Here is a 23,233-nt window from a genome sequence, read left to right as displayed (position 1 = left end):
TCAATATTTTCCCTTTGGCCTTCCAAAAAATGTTGCCTTTTGTTTTGCCTCCACACACAAAGCACAGTTTAAACTTGTGTAACCAGCAACTACAGGCCATGACCAAATACGCAACAGTGCTACAGGGACCTGAACTGTGTTGCAATTGATTTCCCGGTGACTGGGGTGCATTTTTGTGGTTTCCATGGAGATGTCAAGCTGTGGCCAGCAGAGGACTTTTTGTTGTTGTTGGTTGGACTAGCTCCCCAACGTTACACACACACATTCACACACTGCCAGAACCCTTGTTTACAATGAGATAATGTGTTTTTCTTCGCTGGGCTTAGAGTTGGTTGGTGAAACATGATGCTGTTTGTGCAACTGAGTTATAATTGTTGTGTCAAGCTTCTCATGCAAGTTTTCCAAAACTAACCAAGGAAGTCCAGGGAACGCAACTCAAGTCATTCTTCATAAGACTCTCTAAACTTATTTTCCTCTATTTGTGGATGAATGTTAAACTTGATTAATCAATGTAACTCTTTATTCAGTCACGAGGTAACTCACTGACACAGAGTCCGTGACCGCAATAAGAATGTGAACTTTAAGCAGCTACCAGCTTGCTCTCTCTTTAAGGACATGACTGGTTGTCGTAAAAAAACAACGTTCACAAAGTTTCAAAATACACAATCAATAAAACCAGGAGAGACACATTAACATGATTGGGATTTTCCTCTCAAGTTTGTTCATTTCAGAAGGTTAAAGACCCCGCTCATGTGAAATGCCACGTGGAGACAACCAGCTGTTCTGTGTGAACTGCACAGACACGTATGTATAGACATCCCATCAAAGATATTCCATTTGGAGTAAAGCTTTAAAGACATACACCGCTTAGGTAACAACCCCTACACACCACAGCAAACATGCCAGTAAACATTTTGGAGGAACTAAGCTGGGTAGTTCACATGTTGTTTCCAATATTAAATCTTATAATCAGTCAAGTAAAATATGGTTAGTTTAAAATAAATAAACTCATTATGACCCTGACAGCTCTGACTGATCCCACATTAGCTAGAGGCAGAAAGAGTAACTAGTTTCCAAGACTTTGCATTCTCGCCCTGCCAGGGGGCATTGGTGAGCCATCGATGCGAGGGGTCCTCCACATGGAGGCCTGCTTGCTGGCAAATCCGGCGGGCTCGCAGCTGAATTTGACAGCATGATCTCTCCAAGGGGGCTCCATGATTGTGACATCATTCCCTTACTCTGCCAGAGGACTTTTTTTCTAACTAAGGCAGAGCCAGCTGCACCAGGGGGGCTACAGCTGCCAGTGTCAAGGCAGACACTATTAAAAGGGGCTTGTGTTGCATTAAAGAGAGGCCGATCAAGGCTTTGTTGTGCTGGTAAACCACTAACTACAGGCCTGCTTGCAGCTGTGGCGTTGTAACAGTTGGCAGGTGGCGGGATTCACCTCACAAGCAATGCTACGACCGTAATGAGACACAAGTGTTCTGGGTCCTGCAGGCTGAGGAGTCAGGAGGTCATAACATTATCCTTAATGCTGCTTAGGTTAATGAAGCATGAGTGAAATCATTCTAACAAAAAAGACAAAAAACTCACCCATTCGCCAGATCATCATCGTCATCATCATCATCATCATCATCATCATCATCATCATCATCATCATCATCATCATCATCATCATCGTCTTCCACGTTTGGGCTCTTCCTGCCGATTTCCCTGTTGCTGAGGTAATCCCCCTTCAGGAGGGATGCATCCGAGTCGTCCAGAGCCTCGATGAGTTGGATCCGAGCGTTGTGGCTGATCCGGAGGGGAACGTCTGAATGGGTGTTCACCGTGGACGGAGCTTCACCAGCCTGCAGACGGGGGCTGGCTTGACCCTGGCGCCATGACAACGGAGAGGAGCGATTTGATAGACTGGAAATCGAGAACGCAGCGGCCTCGTCGCTGTCGTAGCACATGGTCCCCTCCACACGGCTATGGAAGGAAAAAGGATATGTTTTAAGGTTTCTTGAGATATTCACAGCAATGTGCTGTCCTTAAGGGCTGAAAAGGTCATGGACAGTTTTAACAGACAGGAAGTGAATGTCTATCTTCCATTTCCTCTTTCTCTCAGAAGAGCTTAGGATGTGCTTCCTCTATCCAATCATCTCCTCACCTTGCATCCTGTTCTCTCAAAGGGACCTCAGTATATAGAGCCATATACTTTACAAAGGCTCAGGAAGTATATGGTTTCAAGGGGTCTGTCTATGTGTGTGCCTTTGTATATTTGTAAATGCACAAGTATTATGTGTTTCCTGTTTTCCTGTCAGCAAACATGCCTTTATGTTCCTCTGTGCCCTGCAAAGCATTGTCATGTTGTGCCAGCGTACATTTGTGTGAGTCTACAAACAACATTGCAATATCATGCATTCTCTCTGCATAAGCTGCACTTCACATCACTGCTTAGCACTTAGTGCGTAAGAATGATGAGCATTAACAAAGTGACTGGCAGTCAAACTGTCTTACTGTATGTGTGTTTGCCCGCAACATTCAAATGAATCTTGTCAGCAGGATATGAAATCTTCTCCATGAAAACCATAGATGGAGACGCTTTTCACAGGAAATGCTTAAACACTAACATAAAACAGACAGGCAGGACGTGGAGAGAGGATGCTACCCGTCATGTTAGAATGGATTCTCTCAGACTTTCTGCATGTTATGAATACAGTATCAGGGAAAGTATGTGTAGACAAAACAATTTCCTTGCTCGACAATCCATGTTTTTAATTCATGCAAATCTCACACTGTAAACACTTGTTTTTCACAGGAAATTAGCCATCTTGTTTGCAAGGGAAACCTCCGCCAACAAGCTGTAGGCCTCAAGGCAGAATATGTCTTAAGGGACGGCAGCGAGCGATTCAAGGTTATTCCAGTACGATAAAAGTATGATTGGCAAAGGATGTGTATTCCAGCAGGGAACCATCTGCTGATTGGCTTTTCTGGTAGGGAGCTCCCACTAAGGGACAGGGAGAGGATACAAGCAGGAGGCAGAGAGGAAGCTCTCAAGGACAAAACCTAAAGTCGTGTTGAAAGCAATCAGAATCAGTCAATGAAAGACAGGAAGCAGAAGCAGGCAGAGGACACACGCATGCTCAACTTACACTTAATCACAGCATTATTGCATGTCTCCTTGTGTGTCTGATCATGAGTCGTGAGTGTGCATTGACAGGGTCGGCTTTGAAGTCAGCTTTGAGCTAATCCTGCTTCAGTTCCGTATTAACAAACGCACAGGGAAAGCAGAACAGGCGGAAAATGACAGGCTATTGGCTACTGGTATATCAGGAATACTGATATTGATCTGAGAGCCCACAGGCAGTTAACCACCACACCCCAACACAGTTAGCAATGTCAATATGCATCGGCACATCTCAACTGCTCTTCTCTTCTACATGATTGCTTTGCTTATCTCTTCTAGCACAATACTATGCAGTCCTGTGTGAGTGTGTGTTTGTGTGTGTGTGTGTGTGTGTGTGTGTGTGTGTGTGTGTGTGTGTGTGTGTGTGTGTGTGTGTGTGTGTGTGTGTGTGTGTGTGCGCGTGCAGGTGTAGCTGACCTGTGGCTGAGCTGCACCCCCCTCAGGCTGGTCATGGTTTCCTCCAGGTTCTGTCGAAGGTCCAGAACATTCTGCACTGTCCTCTTCCTCTGGGACTCTGGGTCTGCAGGGGTGCATACACACATACACGTTACATCATTGGTGGATGACAACAACAGAAAAAAATACTTTACCTGCAAACCACAGTATATACAGAGCACACAAATGCAAACAGAGAAAACAGTTATAATAATAGAAATATGACTAAATATTAGTTGATAAATGATGATGAGACCAATACAAATAACCTTTCAGTCCCCACACCAAAATATAGGAATATACCCACAGTATAGCTATTCATCTATTCAAAGTTGAAACTCAATTCTACAAGAAACAGGAAACAAGTAAACAGGATGACACTAGTAAACCACACAAGGTAAAGATGTGATGGAGGTAATAGTGGCAGAGTGTGCCCACAGTTGTTTTTCCCAGACGGCAGTGGAGCAAACTAAATTAAATATGATGGCAGTCAGACAGACAGAACAACAGAGGAGACCTTTAGGACCAGACAGCTCTTACACTTCAATAGTAACCAGCCAGTCACATCACCTGCCATCTGCCTGTCTTTCCCTCCTCTACCACCACCCTCAGCCAAAATGCACTTGTGCCCGCTCACTGCACTGTGCCCCCTTTGACCCTCGCTCTCAGAATAAACCAAAATCCTTTCCCAGTTAAACCCACCCGGCCAGGCAACGCATTGGAATTTGTCTCACCACTTCCTAATATGCTGTAATCTGCTCAGATTGGGCTTTGTACAGTCATGCTGTGCCAATCAAGCCAGACTGCTGCTTCGTGTGTGTGTGTGTGTGTGTGTGTGTGTGTGTGTGTGTGTGTGTGTGTGTGTGTGTGTGTGTGTGTGTGTATCCAACTCCCAGTGGGTTGTGAAAATGGATGCAATATAAGAACCAAAGTGCTTTTACCACTTAGTTATACAGACCTCCTGTATTCAAGCTCAAGAAACCAAACATGTTTCAGTTTACAGTTTTCATTTCATAACATGTCAATTTGAAAGCTTGATATGGGGTCTTGCTCCTACTTTTTGTGGTACTATTATAGAATGATCCTATTGAATCAGGGGATAGATCTGACACTGGGATCCAGGTGAAATACTCATACATACAACAAATCACATATATTCTCACATAAACTAATGAGGAAACCTAAACTGCATCACATGACCTTGACCCTTTCCCTCCTACTCTGTGTATGTATGTGTGTTTGGGGGGTGGTGGTGATAAAAGATTTATAGTGGTAAGATATAGACAGTCTGTTCACCCCTGAGGTTCGGTTCAATAGACTATTAGATCATGCCAGCTGCCTTCCAAAATAAGCACAGCAGAGAGATTTACGATAACTGAGAGATGGGGTATTTTAAATACATGCATATATTTTGAAATAGTGTTCTTTAAAAGGACATCCCTTCCAAACTATATCCTGTATCTAATAACTGTTGAACCCTACTGACATTGGAGACCCGCTGACTTTCTCTGAGGTTTATATTTTTGATTTAGAAAGATCTATACAAATTGATTAATGCCTTTGCTTCCCCCTCAGGATGAACTGTAAGAAATGTGGAGTTCCCTTTCATTTTCTCTGCAGTGCAATCATTAGATAACAATTTGAATTTGTGACCAAACAATGGCAAAACTATAGACATTCCCATCAGCCTCAGGTGAACTGTGTGCATCTGCAAACTATAGCGTGTTTACATTCCAAACTAAGATGTTTCACAAGGTAACCATTATAGCTCGAAACCATGTGTGTTATTTTCATTGTGAAGCATGCTAGCACCAGAGTTAGCTTTTAGCATAGCTGTGCCTAAATACACCCTTAAAACTCTTTGTCTTGTTAAATATTTTAAATAGATCCCCTTTTCATTTACTGAGCCCGCGCGAAAACATATTCAATATATGACCTTAAAAACACTCAAACCCCGCCTCCCACACACACACCCCATCCACAGCCTCCCTCCCATGAATCAGTCCAGCTGGCTAGTGAGGAGGTGAAGGAGGAGAGACCTTTCTAATGAGAGAGGAGGGAAAACCATGAGCTGCCAGAGGTGTCAATCTCCACAACAGCTGCAGACTCAACACTGTGCTCACATACACACACATGTATATCCACACCAACACACCAACACACTGAGAAACACTTACAACAGGCCCAATTTATAAAGCTGGATTGATTTCTCCTAAAGGGAATGGCCATATAGACAATTGATTAGGCAGCCCTGGGGACAGGCAGCTCAGAGGAGCGATGATGAAGTCATTGTGAGCCTACCTTCTGCCGCGCACTCACACAAACAGGGCACATTTTTCACACCCAAAAAATAAAATGTCTTTCTAAAATAGAACTTCCTTTGTTCTGCTGGTGGTGCTCTCATGGTAGTGATACAGGGTATGGAAATTCAAGATATAAAGAGCCGCATTTTAGCTTTTAAATGTACAACTTTCTGTTCATTCAAAGGTTTAGTAGGACAAAGAACCTCTTAAAAATGCAAGCACGGACAAAGTATGACACACACACACACACACAATTTAATTGGGCATTTTTAATTACCCTAAACGTGAGCTTTGTTTAACATCAGCGTCAAATTGATTAGATACGGTCTGCATGATTACGCATGGGCCTGTGTGAGTGTCTGTAAAAGACTTCCTGTCCCGCCTCTGCTTTGGTTGTGGTGGTCCCAGCTGGCATTGGGAGGGGGGGGGAATTAGTGATGCAAATATCCCTGTCAGACCTGGCAGCTCTCGAGGGGTGCAGATGAATTATACTGATCTGGTTTAAACTAAGTGTGTGTGTATGTCTCTGTGTCTATGTGTAGGGATGGGTGAATTCCATCTGCCTCTTCTCGGTTCACTTGTGAACACACTCTCTGGACCTGAAGAGGCTGTGAAACTAGCTGAGGAGCCGTTCATAATGACCCACTCAGAGCACTGGGACGAGAGTCAGCAAGTTAGAGTGAGAGTGTTATTGTGAGTGCATGAGCAGGACATACTCTGCATCCTAATGAAAGTCTAATTTCAAAACAAAGACATAGAGACTTCAAAGAAGAAAAATAGATAGAAAGTCCAATTTCAATCTAAAAACTATTTTAATATTCTCAGATTTGTCTCATGTAAATCGCATGAGATAACAATCAACCATGCAATACGCAATACTCTCAGTTTGACTCACTCAATTTGATTCTGATTCTGATTTTAGCAGGGTTATGTTACATTGGCAGAAAACGACAGTGCCCATGTTTATCCGACATTTCACCCAGTGCAACAGTGTGACTCATCGCTGTGTTTTTAATAGTCTTTGGACAACAATGGAAATCTGTGGCTCAGAGAAATAAGCTATATCAGGCATTAGCTACACAGGCAATACTTGGGGGGATAAGTTTTGGTTTTAGGACTTGTTGAAAATAAGAAACACGTGAAATATTGCCAGTCTTCTCTCTCAAAAGTAGAGGAAGTTCATGATGTTGATGTCTGATGGCGGCTTGGCTAGCAGGCAGAGTAAACTAAAAAATAAGGGAGTACAACTGCTGTCCACTTGGTTTCCTGTCTTAGGTCACTTGACTCGCCTCTCCATTAGAAAGAAGAAGAAAAAACCTCCCCAAAGACACACTAATGGCTCTGTCCTTGCAGGAGTAGTCTGCCATTGTGTGTGTGTGTGTGTGTGTGTGTGTGTGTGTGTGTGTGTGTGTGTGTGTGTGTGTGTGTGTGTGTGTGTTTGTGTGGGAACCTGAAATCCTTCTTTGACATATTTCTGTGTGGTGACTGTACGCATTTTAGAGTTCATTCATCTGCCCTTGTCTTCACCAGCAAGAGGTGCAGTTTTGTAGAATTAATATACGTTTGAGTAATGGCCCCTATTTCTATTATTTCCTTCCTTTCCTCCGGAGTTCATTTGTCCCTGTCGGGTCCACATGTGTGCACATATGTTAGCGTCACCGTAACACTCCTCGGGCTACAGTACCCTCATCACATGATAGATGTGTGTGGTTCAGCATTTCTGATCTGCACCATACACAGACTGCACCTCCATGGGGCTGCACAATTATGGCCAGAAATTATAATCATGATAATTTATTTAACAATACTGAAATCGTGATTATTTATTGATTTGAATAAATTCAGCACTGCTTTCACCTCCGTGTTGCGCCACATTTTCAGCTCATGTACAATCTTTGCATCAAATACGACTCAAACTAAGGTTTTTTTTTACGTAAATGCACTCGTTTACGTGTTTCCTGTCTGCCATGTGTTATACTTTCTTCCCTTCTATTTGAGACTGCAGCTATAACATTCAGTAAGGTTTTCTATTAGGATATAATTCATCTTTACCACCAATATCACTGTCGATCATGTTTATTTGATTCTGGGAAGCTTAAAATCTTTAAAATAGATACATTAAATTACAATGGCATTCCTAAAAATCAAACAAATGCTAGTAAAATCCTTTGTGGATTTTGTCTAAGTTTTGCGCCAGATATAGACGTGTCACAAGGTAAAAATGACCTACAGAAGTGGTGATTATTTTGCATTTTTTACATGATTATTAAGTCTTAATTCCACTCAGAGTAGCATCGAGCCCTCTGCTGACCTCAAGACAGTTTGCAAAACAGGAAGCATTACAAAACACAGCCATTCCTGCACATCTGGACAAGGCAGGACAAACACACATGAACCCAAATGTGCATCCAGCCACAAACACAGGTGCACTTAAGTCTATCCGCTCCATCGGACGTCGCAACAGGAAATTAGATCCTTGAAGATAGGATCTGATATGTGACATGCATGGTTAACGAGCATATCGGAGCAAAAATACTGCACACATAATTTGAACAGTTGTTGTGGTTCAAAGTCCAAGAATGCTCACATGATTAGTGTGTCAATTGAGAAGTTTGAGACAGAGAAGATATTGACAAAGAGTGTGTTTGGAGCAGCTGAGTGTGTTCAAATCCATTTAAAACTGGCACCACTTATGTAACAGTAGATTCCATAACAGAGACAGAGGGATAAACAACACACTATCTGCCTTAGAAACACAGACATGTGTACAGATGAACATATGACTAATAGATCAAGAATCCTCTGTGCATAATTTAGCAGGAAGTTCAGAAGTCTTCACTCTCGCCAAACCTTCTAAACCCTGCTCTGAATGATGACCCAAACACAAACATACATAACTAAACACACACACCACTATATCTCCTTAACCACAGCCCTATCTGCTTAGAAGTCAGAGCGTTATCCGCTTAGAGGGGAAGATGAGGAAGCTTTAAGCGACTTAGTTGAGAGAAGTTTACTATCTCAGAAAGGAGGTCGAGACCTCACCAAGGTTACACTGAAAGAACACATCACCTCTAGCACTGCTGATTAGGCTTCAAAACACAAAGAGTGATGAGTGTGTGTGTGTGTGTGTGTGTGTGTGTGTGTGTGTGTGTGTGTGTGTGTGTGTGTGTGTGTGTGTGTGTGTGTGTGTGTGTGTGTGTGTGTGTGTGTGTATTCCTCTGCGACGAGCTGCATTGGAGGAGATTAAAAGTGTGTGAGGTGCTTTGAGAGTTAAAAGATAAAGAGAGGTACAATCTAAAACACACAAATCACATATGGTGTGCAAACAGGGCTGTCAAAAAATCCCCTGAAGAAAAAAACAGTTTGCTGCATGAGCGTGTGTGCTGTTTGTGTGGCAGTATGAAACTTCAGGAGTGTCTGTTGTGCTTCCTGTGTATGCTTGAAATCTCTATACTAAAATCTAAATGCAGACTGAGCTGCACACACACTCGTGCTGCATAAACCCAGCATTGAGCCAAGGCAGACCATAATGTGTGGCAATGTTTGGGTGTATTTTTGTTCAAGAGAGTTTCCTGTGGAACTGTATTTTACGATGTGCTTAAACCCAGCTGCAGCTCCCCGCTCACATGTCAGACAGACAGCCTGCACTTTTAATAAGGTGAGGCGCGATACGGTAGAGCTGATGACAGCAAGTAAATCCACTGCAATTTGACACAATGATTTATCTTCTTGGTTATCCGATTAGTGTTTTACTCAATAAAATGTCAGAACGAGGTGCAAAAGCTGAGTGACAGGTTCAAATATCTTGTTCTGTCTTACCTGGAAACCAACATTTATTTAGTTTAATACCATAAAAGGTTAGGAAAAACTCAAAATATACACACTAAGAAACTGGAACCATATACATTTGATGTTGATGGCGGATGGATTAATTTAACTAAGGGTCGCTGACATGAATAACATCTTCCATCAACGTATATGTCATTTCATATTGTAAGATAGATATGTGTGAGATATATTGCCAGCTTACATCTGACACTGTTTCCATACAGCAGCTACAATATGCAGATATCATGAACAAAGGGCACCTTTATCGGAGACCTTTCATTAGCAGAAAACACAAATAGAACAGAAAGATGAATACTAAACATTCCTCACAACAACACAGCCTACAGAACTCTCATTCTTTCTTCATCTTCATTTTCTATCAAAAGACACAAGGGTATTACTGTATGCAAATCATATCTATCTAAAAAATTCCCCACACATAAACCAGGTTTCTGTTATTGCCTGGTAGATTTAGTTGACCACCAACGTCTATCTTTTCTATTCTTCACCCTATTGTAGTAACTTATCAGCAGAGAACATCACCAGGACAGAGCTGCCAGCCATGGAGGACCTCTACTCCCAGCGGCTCAGGAAGAAATCCCTCAGGATTATAAAAGACCCCCATCACCCCAGCCACAAACTGTTCAGTCTGCTGCCGTCTGGAGCATCCGGACAAAAACAACCAGATTCAGAGACAGCTTCATGTCTCTGAATAAGACTGTTAAACAACTGAACTGCTGAAACAATTTCATAACATTCATCTGCTACTTAGTAATTATTTATCTATTATCTAATATATCATTCCAATAACTTGTATATAAACTCGTATTGCACTATTCCACTTCTTTTTTTCTCCAAAAACTATTTTTCTTTTGTAATACTTTTAATATAGTATATTTTAATATTGTTTTAATATTGTCTGCTCATCTGTATTATTGTGTTGCATTGTTGGAGAAGCCTGTGACCTAAGATTTTCAACGACATAATTACTCTGTAGCTATGTTAGTTTGACAATAAAGAAACTTGAACATTATCAAATTTATTTTATTTATGTAATCGTTTATTTGGCAGGGACAATGCACGGTAATGAACACTTAAAACATTCAAATGTGTCAAGCGTAACAGTAAATGTATATAATCAAACAATACATTAAGTTACTTGTTTTTTTAGTAATAAGCACCGTGTGTATTTGTTTGGTGTGTAATGTAGAGGCTGATGAGACAGAAAGATTCAGTGTCCTAATATGATTTAGAAGAGGATGTCAGGAAGCAGACAGCACTAATGCAATGGCTCCTGCATTAAGTCCTTAGAGACTGACCACAATGCATTGTGAACACACACAAACACACACACACACACATACAATGTACAATGGATAATTTGACATGCGTATGCCAGAACTTCCTGTCAACGAATACTCCTGGTGACAAACTCCTTGTCACACTAAAAAGATGTGCTCTGTCCTCCTCGTGAAACACTTGTACCAGAAATATCCTCTCTGCTCTCTCCCTGGTGTCAGAACGCTGCTACCCGTCGTCAACTCACATCAGAGTTGAAAGAGAGAGAGAGAGAGAATCTGAGGGATGCTTTATTCCTCACTTTCTTTGGGCGTTTGCGTTTATTCGGCTTGTCACCACCTTCTCGACGGGAGGATGGCTGCCCTGAATCCCCTCAGTCAGCGAAGCCCAGGGTGGAACCAGCAACCCTGATCACACCCGCATCGCATTAGAGACTCAGCACTGCTATCACAATGGAGGACTGAGCATGAAAACACCCTGTCACTGCCAAAAGGATGAATAGAGCGGAGTATAGACAGGAGAGGATATCTGTGACTGAATGTGGCACACAGCGAATGTGCGTGTTTGAGCTTTGGACATTTAAAGCTGCAGCTGCTTTGTTGTTATTTCCTGCAGCGCTGTTAAGTTGAACAGGAGTGTGTTGGTGTGTTTGCCTTTGTTTGACTGCGTATGTGTCAGCCCGGGTTCGACTGTGTGTGTATATCTTTTTTAGGCTTTGTCGATTTCTCTGAAGGGTTTATTGTACCGCAGACAGCTGACGAGGATGCATTGTCTCCCACGAGCAGTCCACACACACTCTACAAAGTCACACTTAAATAACACTCACATTCATAGTCAAGGCTACTTCTATGAGCATTCATGTGTCACTGAGTGTTATTTACTTCTCCTCTGCTGGGCCTTCACGGTCACATGTCAGTGACACAGCTCAACCAACAGCAAAACCACACAACATCTTCAATCTTCTACCCTAAATCCTGTTCTCTATCTGATCCTTCATAAAGTAAAACTCCCCCAAATGCCTAAATCTCCATCCAGACAGATGTCATTTGGGCTTTAATCTTTCATTCATTTTAGTCTTGGTGGCTGGCCTTTTTCCGGGTGATAGATCTGTGATTAGTGTAATGGAGGCTGAATCTTTTCATTATCTTTATGCAAGGCCTAATCCGTGTGCTTGCCGGTGTCTTTAGACTGGATCCTCTCTAAACTGAGCCGGCCCCATGCTGGGAAAGGGCCATCGCTTTAGGGAGCTTACCCTCTCGCACACACCTCATTATAAGTGCTGGATGGGACCGGGAGGTGTCATTAGTGGCACACATCTGAGGTACAGCGCTTTAAGGAACCCTGGCTGTATATACTTTACAAGGTGCCATTCACGTTGGCGCATTTTATTGGCGGAATTTATAGAGTTTATCATTCCCCGCGCTTATGTCTAACCTTGATGTTAGTAATACAGTTAACAAGATATCTTATAAAACACGCTGGAATTGGGAGCATTACAGCTGCAGGTCTATACTCACAATGACTTCTCTAAATCCAGTTAATGAAAAGCTTATTATCTCTCAGTGGTGAAACATGTACAGTATTTCCAATTAAAGAAAAACAGATTATACCGAAACTAATCTTAAATCACCTCTCAAGATAAACATATAGCCTTAACCTTGATTTGACCTGGATTATGTGTGTGTGTGTGTGTGTGTGTGTGTGTGTGTGTGTGTGTGTGTGTGTGTGTGTGTGTGTGTGTGTGTGTGTGTCAGAGATAGAGATCCTTTTCAAGTACATAGCTGATGATGTCAGACTGTAGTAGCATTTTCTATTTTCTTTGCCCACTACTCTAGGCCAGTGTCACACTGCATGCTGCTAGCTGTCACACACCATAACATGTGCAACACACAGGCCTAGATTTCTCTCCCTGTAGCTAACCGCTGACATGTAGCTTCAATAGCAAAAGGCTATGACCGAGTTAAGGTCAGTTTTTGGAGATATAATATCATACTGTACAATAAAACATCACTTTCATGTATGTAGGAAGCAGATGGGGAAGAGGTGGGAGTGTGTATGGGAAGGGGAGGAGAGGATCACTGGGAAGGATCCATCAAACATCCATAATCTATCTTCCTATGACAGGGCACACCGAGCAGAAACCAATTAGCTGCGCGTCCCTTCGGAAATGGAGAAGCAGATACGATAGAAGATGAGCCTGCAGCCGCAAGCTAAAGGGCAAGTTACAATTAACCTACCCCCTAACACACACACACACACACACAAACACACACACACACACACACTCACACACATGCAAAAACGTGTGACACATGTGTGTGTGTTAGTTTAAATTCCCAACTATCCTACACACTGGCTATAGTTTCAATGACAAGCCTCTGGCAGGTCGTGGTAGACTGTAATGAGCCAGGGAACACTCTTGGGCTGCCAGGTAGAAATTAGGTCATTGGCTATTACCATTATTTTACTCCAGCGTCCCTCTCATTTATCTTCCTCTGTGAACGAATTCCTTCCCTACTACTTTCCTCCCATAAATCTCAATTCTTACTCTCTACTTTCTTTGTGTCAGTCTGTCCCCTCCTCCCTACCTGGCCTCCCGCCGTGGGTTTGGTCAGCAACATTACAGCAAGGACTGGAACAAGGTCACACACAGATACACACACCACACTGTATATAAACACACACAAACACACAGGGCTGCAGGGGCAAGGTCACACAAGCTGTGATTTGAGGCTGTGCTGCAGGAGGAAAGCTGGTGAAGAGCAAAAGAGGAAATGAGGAGAGAGGAGGAAGACAGAGAGAGGCTCGTTGGTGGATGCAAAATTATTTTCTCCTATCCAGCCAGATATAATGATCCACTACACTATTCTCCCTCTCTATCTGATGCTATCTGCTCCTACAGAGATGGAGGGATGAAAAGAGATTGAGCAATAGATAAAAGGAAATCACAAAGTGTGTATGAATGAATAATGAATGCAGATTTAGACCTGGTTTGACCTATTAGTCACCAACTAAGTCATCTTTCTCGCAATACCCAACCCCCCCCACCCCATTACGATGTGAAACTTTGTATGTGTCCCGTTACAGTCGCCCCCTATGTGTGTGACAGAGTGTGTATTCACCGAGCTATCGGTGTGTGTGTGTGTGTGTGTGTGTGTGTGTGTGTGTGTGTGTGTGTGTGTGTGTGTGTGTGTGTGTGTGTGTGTGTGTGTGTGAATGATAACATGCTAACTACCTGCTCATGCCACCACCGCTTCAGATTACCCCCCCTCTGCAAACACGTCCCCCGGTAACAGAGGAAGAGTGGGGGGGGGGTGGGGGAGGGAATAGGACCACTGTCAGTGGCGCGGAGATCAATGGAACTAGAGGGGTTGAGGGGGGGGGGGCGAGGGAGCGGTGTGCAAGGCTAAATATGTGGCCCACTGTGACCGGAGCCTGACTCAATATGCCGCCGTTTTATTTACCGACTGAAAACACACACCCCACTAGTCCCACTCACACGGGCTTTAGTAACGAATGGCTGATTTTAGGCTAGAGCCAGGAGATGCTGAGGCTGCGGTATCCACATGGAAACATGCGGTTCACACGGTAACAACGGCACGGATAGATAAATACATGCTTGGATTGCTTTTGATTAAAAAAGATATGCTACCCTGCAGACAGGATGTGGAGTTAGAGACAAAAAGGATAAAATGAGAGAAAGAGGAGGGAGGGAGGCATTGGATTGGTTCATATATATCTAGCTCACTGTGGCAGTGGGTCAGATGAGACTAGGACAAAACACTCCTGTGGTAGCTAAGGAATAAACAACCAAACAATGACAGCCCTCTGGAACTGCTTACTTCTGCAGATTCATTGGGGGACACAGAGCTAGTACACATCCACATTACTACATTTGACACATATAGACTAAGCATATTTGACTGCTACAGTGATGTAAACATGGGGATTTGTTTGCACCACCTCCAGAGCGAGGACTCTCCCTATCTCATAGTGAAAAGCAGTTAGAAAAACACACTGATATTATGCTCTGGTGCAATAGAGACTGAACTCATTTAAAATTCACTTTTGATACTGGAGCTACAGTCAGAGCTGGAGGGAGCAGAGGAGAGACGAGGGGAGGATGTTTATCCCTTCCCAAGCCCAATTAATCAATAATTAACTGTTGTTAACATGTTGACATAATTGTAACCTGTCCTAAGAGGTGTCATGCTTCAATCTTTAGGTTTTCATGCACAATACGGATAAAATAACAGACTCACCAAGCATTTGGCTGAAAAGCAGCTGCTCCAGGTCTCCCAGAACCGTCACCACTAACTCTGGGTCCACCTTCAGAAAGCTCTTATCATCTTCTCCCTCTAAACCCTTCCTGTCTTTCTTCTCCTCTGTTGACAGAGATGCACATCGCATCTTCTCTCCTAGTTTCTTGCCATTAGTCCCAGTATTCCCAGCTCCATTGGAGTTAGCCTTAGTGTGGTGGTCTGCAGGGTCTGTGTCAGCACTCTGGCCTGCCTCAGAGGCCTTGCTGATCGGCTTGACCTCAGCATAAGGTCCCCGTGGTTTGCCAGGGGCAGGAATTCGACTTGGTTTGCCCCCGTTTGAGGTCACAGACGGTGAGCAGAACGGTTTTCCCTGAAAAAGAGACTGTTCAGACTTTGAAAGGGTCCTGGAAAGTAGTGCTTTCCCAGCCCCAGCCTGAGGTACCTTCAGACCCGGCTTGTTGGTGCCAGCACCCGGCCGGCTCGAATCATCCTTCCAGTTGGGAGATTGGTACAGGTGCAGCTTCTTCTCAGCATCAGTAAGCACACACAAGTTGTTTAATGATCTCTGCTTGCGGAGACCGGACGGATTGGGGATGGGGATAGATCCAGAGGAGGGCCGGTAGACCTTCAGCTCTGACCTGGAGGGACGTGAGGGTCCCTGAGGCAAAGCGGAGGGCTTGGCCGGGGGCTTCCTAGAGGCCATGGCCTGGGCTGATGTGTCCTGGCAGGAGACAGCCGCAGACCTCAGGTCTACCTCTCTGGGCTTGGCCGTCATGCTAATGTTAGCCACATTAGCCTCCAGCATCCCTCCTGCAGAGAGCCAAGCAACAGCATCAGTGACACACTGAGATACACACAAGCAGACTGAAAGAAATGGAGGAAGAAAAGGCTAGAAATAAGGTGTAAAAACTCAAGACTGTCTGGTTTGCCCCTCCTCTCTGCCACTCTGCTTTCAGTGGGTCCAGACTCCCCGAAAATGAGAATAAGGGTTCCCCCCCTCTGTTGAAAATGATGTGTGGGTTATTAAAGTGGCTGCTGCTGTCACCCTTACTCACGGCTGGTAATCCATGGATCTGCAGTTCTGTGTCCAGAGCCTAAATCCACGTCCTCACAGCGTGTCTGCGGTTCCTTGTGCCACAATAGCGCTGCTAGAATAAAACACGCTCTGTCTCCCTCTCTGCTTCTCTCTCGCTCTGTATTCCCTCCCGCTCGCCAGGCAAGCAGCAGCCGACTGACAGGAGAAACAGTCGCAGCAGCAGCAACATCCGCCCTCCCCTTTCTCTCCTCCCTCTACCTCTTCCACACTCACGGGTTTGCTCACTCTACCCCCGCTGGCTCATTCACCCTCCCTCTCTTTCTTACTCCTCTGTTCTTCCCTCCTTCTTTCTTGTTGTCTCTCGCTCTCTATCCTCCCACTGGCTGATTCATCCGCCAATCATCTATCTCTCCCCTTCTTGCAAACGCGCACCGCAGATGCCGGGTTATGCTGAACAGCAGTGAAGGAAGGAAGGAAGGTCAAAAAAGAAACAAAGGTATATTCGTATTGGCCTCAGCTGTGTGTGAATGATATTACATGCCAAATATTGGAAGCAGAATGAAGACACACTCACACACACATTCAATCAGTCATAATCACATTAGCTGTTCTTCTCATCCATTCACATTCAGATTTTCTTATGTGCCCTAATCACGAGAGGCCCACCCATGATTAAGCTGATTCAAAGGATCTATAAAACAGCCGTGACTGCAGGATCAGCTTAGAGGAGGAGAACAGGACACACATTTAACATCCATATTACTCAATCAGATTTGTCAGTCACTAATCATGCTTCAATTAGCAGCTAGCAGGCCTCAAATGATCATCACTGCCCCTCCCACCTGCATCATATTACCTCTCAACTCATCTTCATTGCTCTTTTCTCATTTCCTCCCTTCCTTTCCTTTCCTTCTCTCCTACAGACCCACAGTATGTTGCCCATCCCCCCCAGTTCATATAGAAGCACAGGCCATTAAGTTGTGCAGGGTATAGATTCATCACAATCTCATATCTAAGCACACCCCTCTGATTTAAAACAAGCACACGTGCACATGTAGGGGTGTGTGAACGAGTGTCGGTGTCAGTATACTTTTGTCTCTCCTCCCCTGCATGTGTACGAGTGTGTGTGTGCATGGGTCTGTCTCCACCAACGTGTCACATTGATGAGACAGGCTCAGAGAAGGCCAAGCTCCCATCCAGGGCCTCGGTTTGCTCTGGCACGGTCAACTACGTCACCTCATCGCTCTGGACATCCCATCTTAATCAACAAAGGACACAGGAGGAGCTCTTCTTCACCCACTTTATAATGTTCTTGTTTCACTTGCCATCAACTGTGATTCTTTGCTGCAAATAGCTACAGAATGTATTCCAGTAATGCCTCGTAAAACAAACAGAACAGGGTGGAGATAAGAGGGACAGGAAAATAGTATATTGTCGTCATTTCTCCTTTGTCTTTTGATTTCCATTACAGGTTAAAACGATGACAGAGCATAAAGTCAACTTTAAGTCCATTAATGCTTATTAACAATCAATAACTGTAGATTTTGTTTTTGTCTTTTAATGCATCCTGTCTGCTGCAAGTATTGGAGTGTTTGTGCTCTGGGCGTTTTACCATTAGAGCACTTTCTCTTGTATGCAAGCAGCATAGCCTGCAGCTGTGATGTTATCAGGTCTCAAACTGTTAGGAGTAGTATTCAAACAAGCAGGGTGCTGGGCTTACGGCCATGTTCTGTTACATTTGCATAAATCGGTTGACTCTCAACCAGAGCGAAAACAACCAATGTCCTGTTTTTCAAAGTCCACACACAGTATTAGATACTCCTTTTCCAAAAGTACCCAAACTGGCACTAATTGAGCCCAATGATGACAACGTCCATCCATCAGATCTTGAATGAGTTTGTGTAATACAGGAGCTCAGTAGCAGACAAAAACACAGACATACATTGGCTGTTTCATTGTGTAAAGGCCGAAGCCATTAATTAGAAGCAGCTAGCTCTAATAAAGGGCTTATGTTGAGGAGGTTCTGCCGCAGAGAGGCCATGGCTGTTTGGTGACAGTTATGGGGGCTCTGGGGGCAGGTAGCCGGCCAGTAGGGGGGTAAGGGATGTAATTTAAGGCTAATAGGTGCTATTTGTCAGTTCTTATACCTCCCTGATGAGGGATTAAGGCGAGTGGCCGTATACAAGGCAGGTCTGTGTGGTGCACAGATGCACATGGGAAAAGACACGCGTCAGTGCTCTTGAAAGAACGAATACACACAGGTAAAGTGTGTGTTGGCAGCACACAGCTACTTGTTTGTTCAAGTACTCGTCTCTCTGGCTCCACAGTCTAATCACTTTAATATATGGCTGATGTAAACTCTCTCTCTGAGTCTTCGCTGTTAAGCCGATACACACACACTCACGCACACACAGAGCATGCTGTCTGTGCAGGGTGTGTGACTGACCTGAGCAATCTGGCCTGACATCAGAGAGCTGGCATGAGTGTGATGAGTGCCAGTGCTCAGAATTACCCTACACATTCATCTCATACAGACTCACACATTTAGTATGCAAAAGAAGTGTGTGTGTGTGTGTGTGTGTGTGTGTGTGTGTGTGTGTGTGTGTGTGTGTGTGTGTGTGTGTGTGTGTGTGTGTGTGTGTGAGTTTTAATGTGTTTGTGGGTAAACCAAAGTGGTCAAAGCCATGGGAAATTTGCCACGATGACGTGGGCAAACCGTTCCATACACTTATAAAGACACTTATTAAGCAAAGTTAAGTAAATGTAGGAGAGACAGACAGAGATACAGGTATGAAAGGATAGATTGAAAACAGAGTTCAATAGAATGAGAGAGAGACAGAGAGACAGAGAGACAGGCAGTGAGAGGCAGGGTGTTTCTGTATTTAATTTTCCCTAGCATCTCTAAACAGTTAAGAACAGATTGGCCACTATATTTACAGAGCAGTCATGTGAGGTAGCCACTAAGACACACACACACAGAGACACTGTGTGGCGCATTATATGCAAGTTTACAAAGTCACACAGTGTCTCCACTCTCCAGCTTTTAATGGAAAAGTACTGCGAGAGCTTTTGATGTAACTAATTGTATCAGAGCAACGTAAACCTGCAGACGAACGATTCCCATTGCACTAAGCAGATGGCGCGCATTCTCACTTTCACCCACTCCCTGTTGTCACCTACTCCCTCTTGTTTTGCTGATTTGTGTCCAAGCACATAAGAAAAAAAAAAGTATTTCTAAAGATGAGAGAATGGGACAGAGAAGTGAGAAGAAAATAACATGAGTGTGACTCAGAATAGATGAAGAAAGGGGGAGCGAGTCAACAAGATAGAGCATTCAACATGAAAGATGTATACTGCATGCTACTGATAAGGAAAAGAAGGAAAGAGAAAAGAGGGAATATAAGAATGTAAAAAAATATAATGCAGAGAACTTGAGAGGAGGTGGAGGAGGAGGAAGGATCTCTGTATGTGTGCCAGAGGAACAGAGGAAGCTTGTAAGACAGAGAAAGGAAATCCTGCCTCACCGCCTCGCCGCTAATGCTACGTTTACTTGTGTCCGTTAACACGCTGGCTAGCGCATAGGGTCCACAGGACACAAGGATGAATACCAGACCATGACACACACATAAACAAGGGGAAGGCTCATGGTGACACACACTATGATACTACACCCACACAATAACATGGCTGTTTACACACAAAATACTTAGGCGACAACCTGATGCAAACAATGTGTGGCTTCCCGGTGTGAGTCAAAAATGTAAGTGTGAAAAAGAGAGGTGATTGTTCAACAGTGACACACTGACTGTGGTGGTCTCTCTCTCTGAGGATGAAGTGACTCACTGGCTTAAGCATTTGGGAAGTTCAGCCACTTAAAAGCTATCCATAGTAATGGTGTGTCACTTGTAACCAACTCCTGATTCCGGAGGCACAAATGTTAATCCAACAAAAACACCATTCTCCCGCAGAGCGAGTGTCACACATTCATCATGAGTCACAACCAGCTGAGGGCTGGAACAAAATCAATGCTATCCAGGGAATGTAGAGAAGGGAGGATGAATTTTACTTGTGTGTGTTTAAAAGGTATCGCTTTTTGTAGCTGCTCCCTCACTGTTGACATTCTCAGCACACTTCCCAGGGGTATCCCAAAATGCTGTGCTGCAGAGGCCGGTTGCTTAGTTACAGCGTGGTGTGCATACAGCAGCCATGTATATCATCAACGTGTGTGAGTGTGTGGATTTGTGCTTTGGTCTGCAGAAATAAAACCGCTGTTGCAAAAGTAAAGATATACATTAGCATGTGATTTAAAATCTTATATTAAGGAAACATGTTTCAATAAACATCAGGAATCTTGAGCCAATAAGTCAGCGCCCATGTTCGAGTGTTTGCTTTAATCTGCATGGGGTTATTAATTTGACGGATAGATGTCTTTGTTATTGCATTCCTATGTGTGTGTGTGTGTGTGTGTGTGTGTGTGTGTGTGTGTGTGTGTGTGTGTGTGTGTGTGTGTGTGTGTGTGTGTGTGTGTGTGTGTGTGTCTTACCTAGTGTTAGGTCATCACAGTAGACTTCTATGGATCCAGTTGAGCAGTCACTCAGTTCATCCACTGTAAAATCGCTCTCCTGTGCATGCAGCCTGTAAACACAACCAGAACACAGCCGTCACACTTCTGTTACTACTCATGCAAATCACTCATTAAACCTCTGATTACAATCACACACACAGCAGAGGAACTCTCAATCAATGTGTGTCACGTTGATTTTACTTCAATGCAAATCCTAGAAACAGAAATACTGATAATGCACAAAGTACTGTATATTATTTCATCTTTTTGAAAGAAAAGTCATCTTAATCATTTAAGGTGATATCGTGAATTTTCTTATTCTTAATCCTATAAAGTAAGGTAAGTAATGCGTTCATTTTAGAATAATTTGTTATGCTTTGACTGATTCATTCTTCATTGATTCTTTGCTAAAACACGACACACCACTCAACAACACACTTCAGATTGAGGCTGCACGGTCTGAAACAATAACTCATTGTGATTATTTGGACTTATATTGCAATTAAGACATGATTCATGATATAAGAGGGATTGATCATTTTGGAAGCATTATCATTGAAAAATATATTGAAATGATCATGAAGTGTTATGAGGAGAGATTCATCATGAGAAGGGACTGGTTTTACGATTAGGGGCGTCGTTGGTAGCTTGTGATCAAAGTGTTGATAGACTGCTGTATCACCACTCACCTGTAGCTGAAGGGAGCCACAGTGGCCATGTTGACTTTGGGTGTGTGTGTATCTGTGGACGCAGCCTCCTCCTGTAGACGTCGATCCAGCATTTGAACAGACATCTTGGACATTATTGGCATGGTGAATGTTAGTGGTGGCAGCGGCATGGGACAGGGAGAGCAGGCCGGACTACCATCCTCAGGAGTGAACATCTCCTCGTCTGATTGGCTGGTGGAGTCACTGCGACCTCTGATGGCGTGCTCGTAGCTGGCTAGATCAAGAGTGGGCCGGAGGTTACCGTTGTTCGACTGGGCTGGTCGGTTTTCTGGAGCATCTTCCTCTCTTTGTGGCGTGACCCCCCCCGTTGCCTGGGAGTTGGAGTTGTCTGCTCTCCTGAACTGCAGCGGGGGACGCAGGTTGCTGGTCCCCCATGTTTGGTTCTTATTGGGGAGGGGGGTGTTTCTGTTGCGATTGCGGTCATGTGGGAACTGTGAGGGGATCTGAGGCGGGGCGAGTTTCCCCAGATCCAGTGTGTCTTTGGAGTGTTGCGGTGGTGTCCTGCGCTCCGTCAACGGGCTGTTGTAGGCTGAGCGGGACCCCTGGGGGGTAGGTAGAGCACCCACTCGCTGGAAGAGCTGACTCTTCAGACCACTGTCTCTCTTGGGGTCCCTGGAGGAGGGCCCGGGGATGCCAGAGCTGCGTGGGCAAAGTAAAGGAGAGTGCCTGGGTGTGTGTGTGGGAGTGTGTGTGGGTGTGTGTTTAGGGCTCTGTGTTGAGGGCCTGGGTAGGTCTCCAGCCCGACGGCGGGTGTCTGCTTTGGGGGAGGAGGGCAACAGGCTGTGAGGGAGGGGGATCCCTGACGTGGGAGGAGCCCGGGGGGCCGACTTCACATTGACTCCCCCACTCATTCTGACCTGGAGAAACACAGGGAGAGAAACACCTACGAGTCAACATGTTGAACACTGATGCTAGTTCTTCACATTCAAACTAAATCCACAACAACAGTATCAGTCAGCAATATTTATTCATTTAAAGATTAATTACACTGTGTTAAAATTGAATTACATTTTAATCCAATAACATTAAACTAGAACGTGCTGCTCCAAACACTGAGTGGTTAAAAATCCTTGGTATGTGAGCATGTGAACCGAACACATATGACAAACTGAGTCATTGTAAACCACGAGTTGAGCTTATTTTCAGCACGGCATGAAGCGTCTGCGCAATCAAATGTGCCTGCTGGGAGTTCAAAAAAACAAAAACAGCTTCACACGCTCACAGCTACATCTACCAGCTGCCTTTGGAGCGTTATGTTCTCGGAAAACTTATTTTCTGCATTTAATGAATTCAAATACACACTCCCACAAGCAATCGCCACACACTGCTCTCTAACATATATGAGCTTCAGAGGAGGTTTGAGATATTTCTCACCTGATTGGCTATGATTCCAGATATTCACAGTTCACCTCTCAGAAAAACCCAAGAAATCTAAAAGTCAGCTTGATATTCTTAGTTCCCTTTCTCTTTCACACAGACCGCAGCGAAGTGTTATTCAAGTGAAACATTACTCTTAATGACGTATAATCAAACTACTTGGTTCTGCTCTGCTGGAGGGGAATAGGACGAGAGGCTGAGAGGTGGGAAGAGAGGGAGGGGGAGG

General features: G+C 44.1%; 1 protein-coding gene across 1 annotated transcript; it reads right to left on the bottom strand.

Annotated features, from left to right (window-relative positions):
- Positions 1–1,066: 1,066 nt before the first annotated feature.
- Positions 1,067–23,022, bottom strand: LOC104941576 (neuron navigator 3-like). The gene is made up of 8 exons (XM_010766696.1): positions 23,005–23,022; positions 21,592–22,487; positions 20,882–20,973; positions 15,303–16,112; positions 3,590–3,692; positions 1,651–1,971; positions 1,594–1,614; positions 1,067–1,178 (listed from the first exon to the last, which is right to left on the bottom strand). The coding sequence occupies exons 2-8, from the start codon at positions 22,479–22,481 to the stop codon at positions 1,067–1,069; spliced, it is 2,349 nt and encodes a 782-aa protein (XP_010764998.1). The 5' UTR covers positions 22,482–22,487; positions 23,005–23,022.
- Positions 23,023–23,233: the final 211 nt, after the last annotated feature.

This window comes from Notothenia coriiceps, unplaced genomic scaffold (genome assembly GCF_000735185.1).
Source record: "Notothenia coriiceps isolate Sejong01 unplaced genomic scaffold, NC01 NC01_scaffold00003521, whole genome shotgun sequence".
In the NCBI taxonomy this organism is placed as follows: domain Eukaryota; kingdom Metazoa; phylum Chordata; class Actinopteri; order Perciformes; family Nototheniidae; genus Notothenia; species Notothenia coriiceps.
This window is presented reverse-complemented; position numbering and strand designations above follow the sequence as displayed.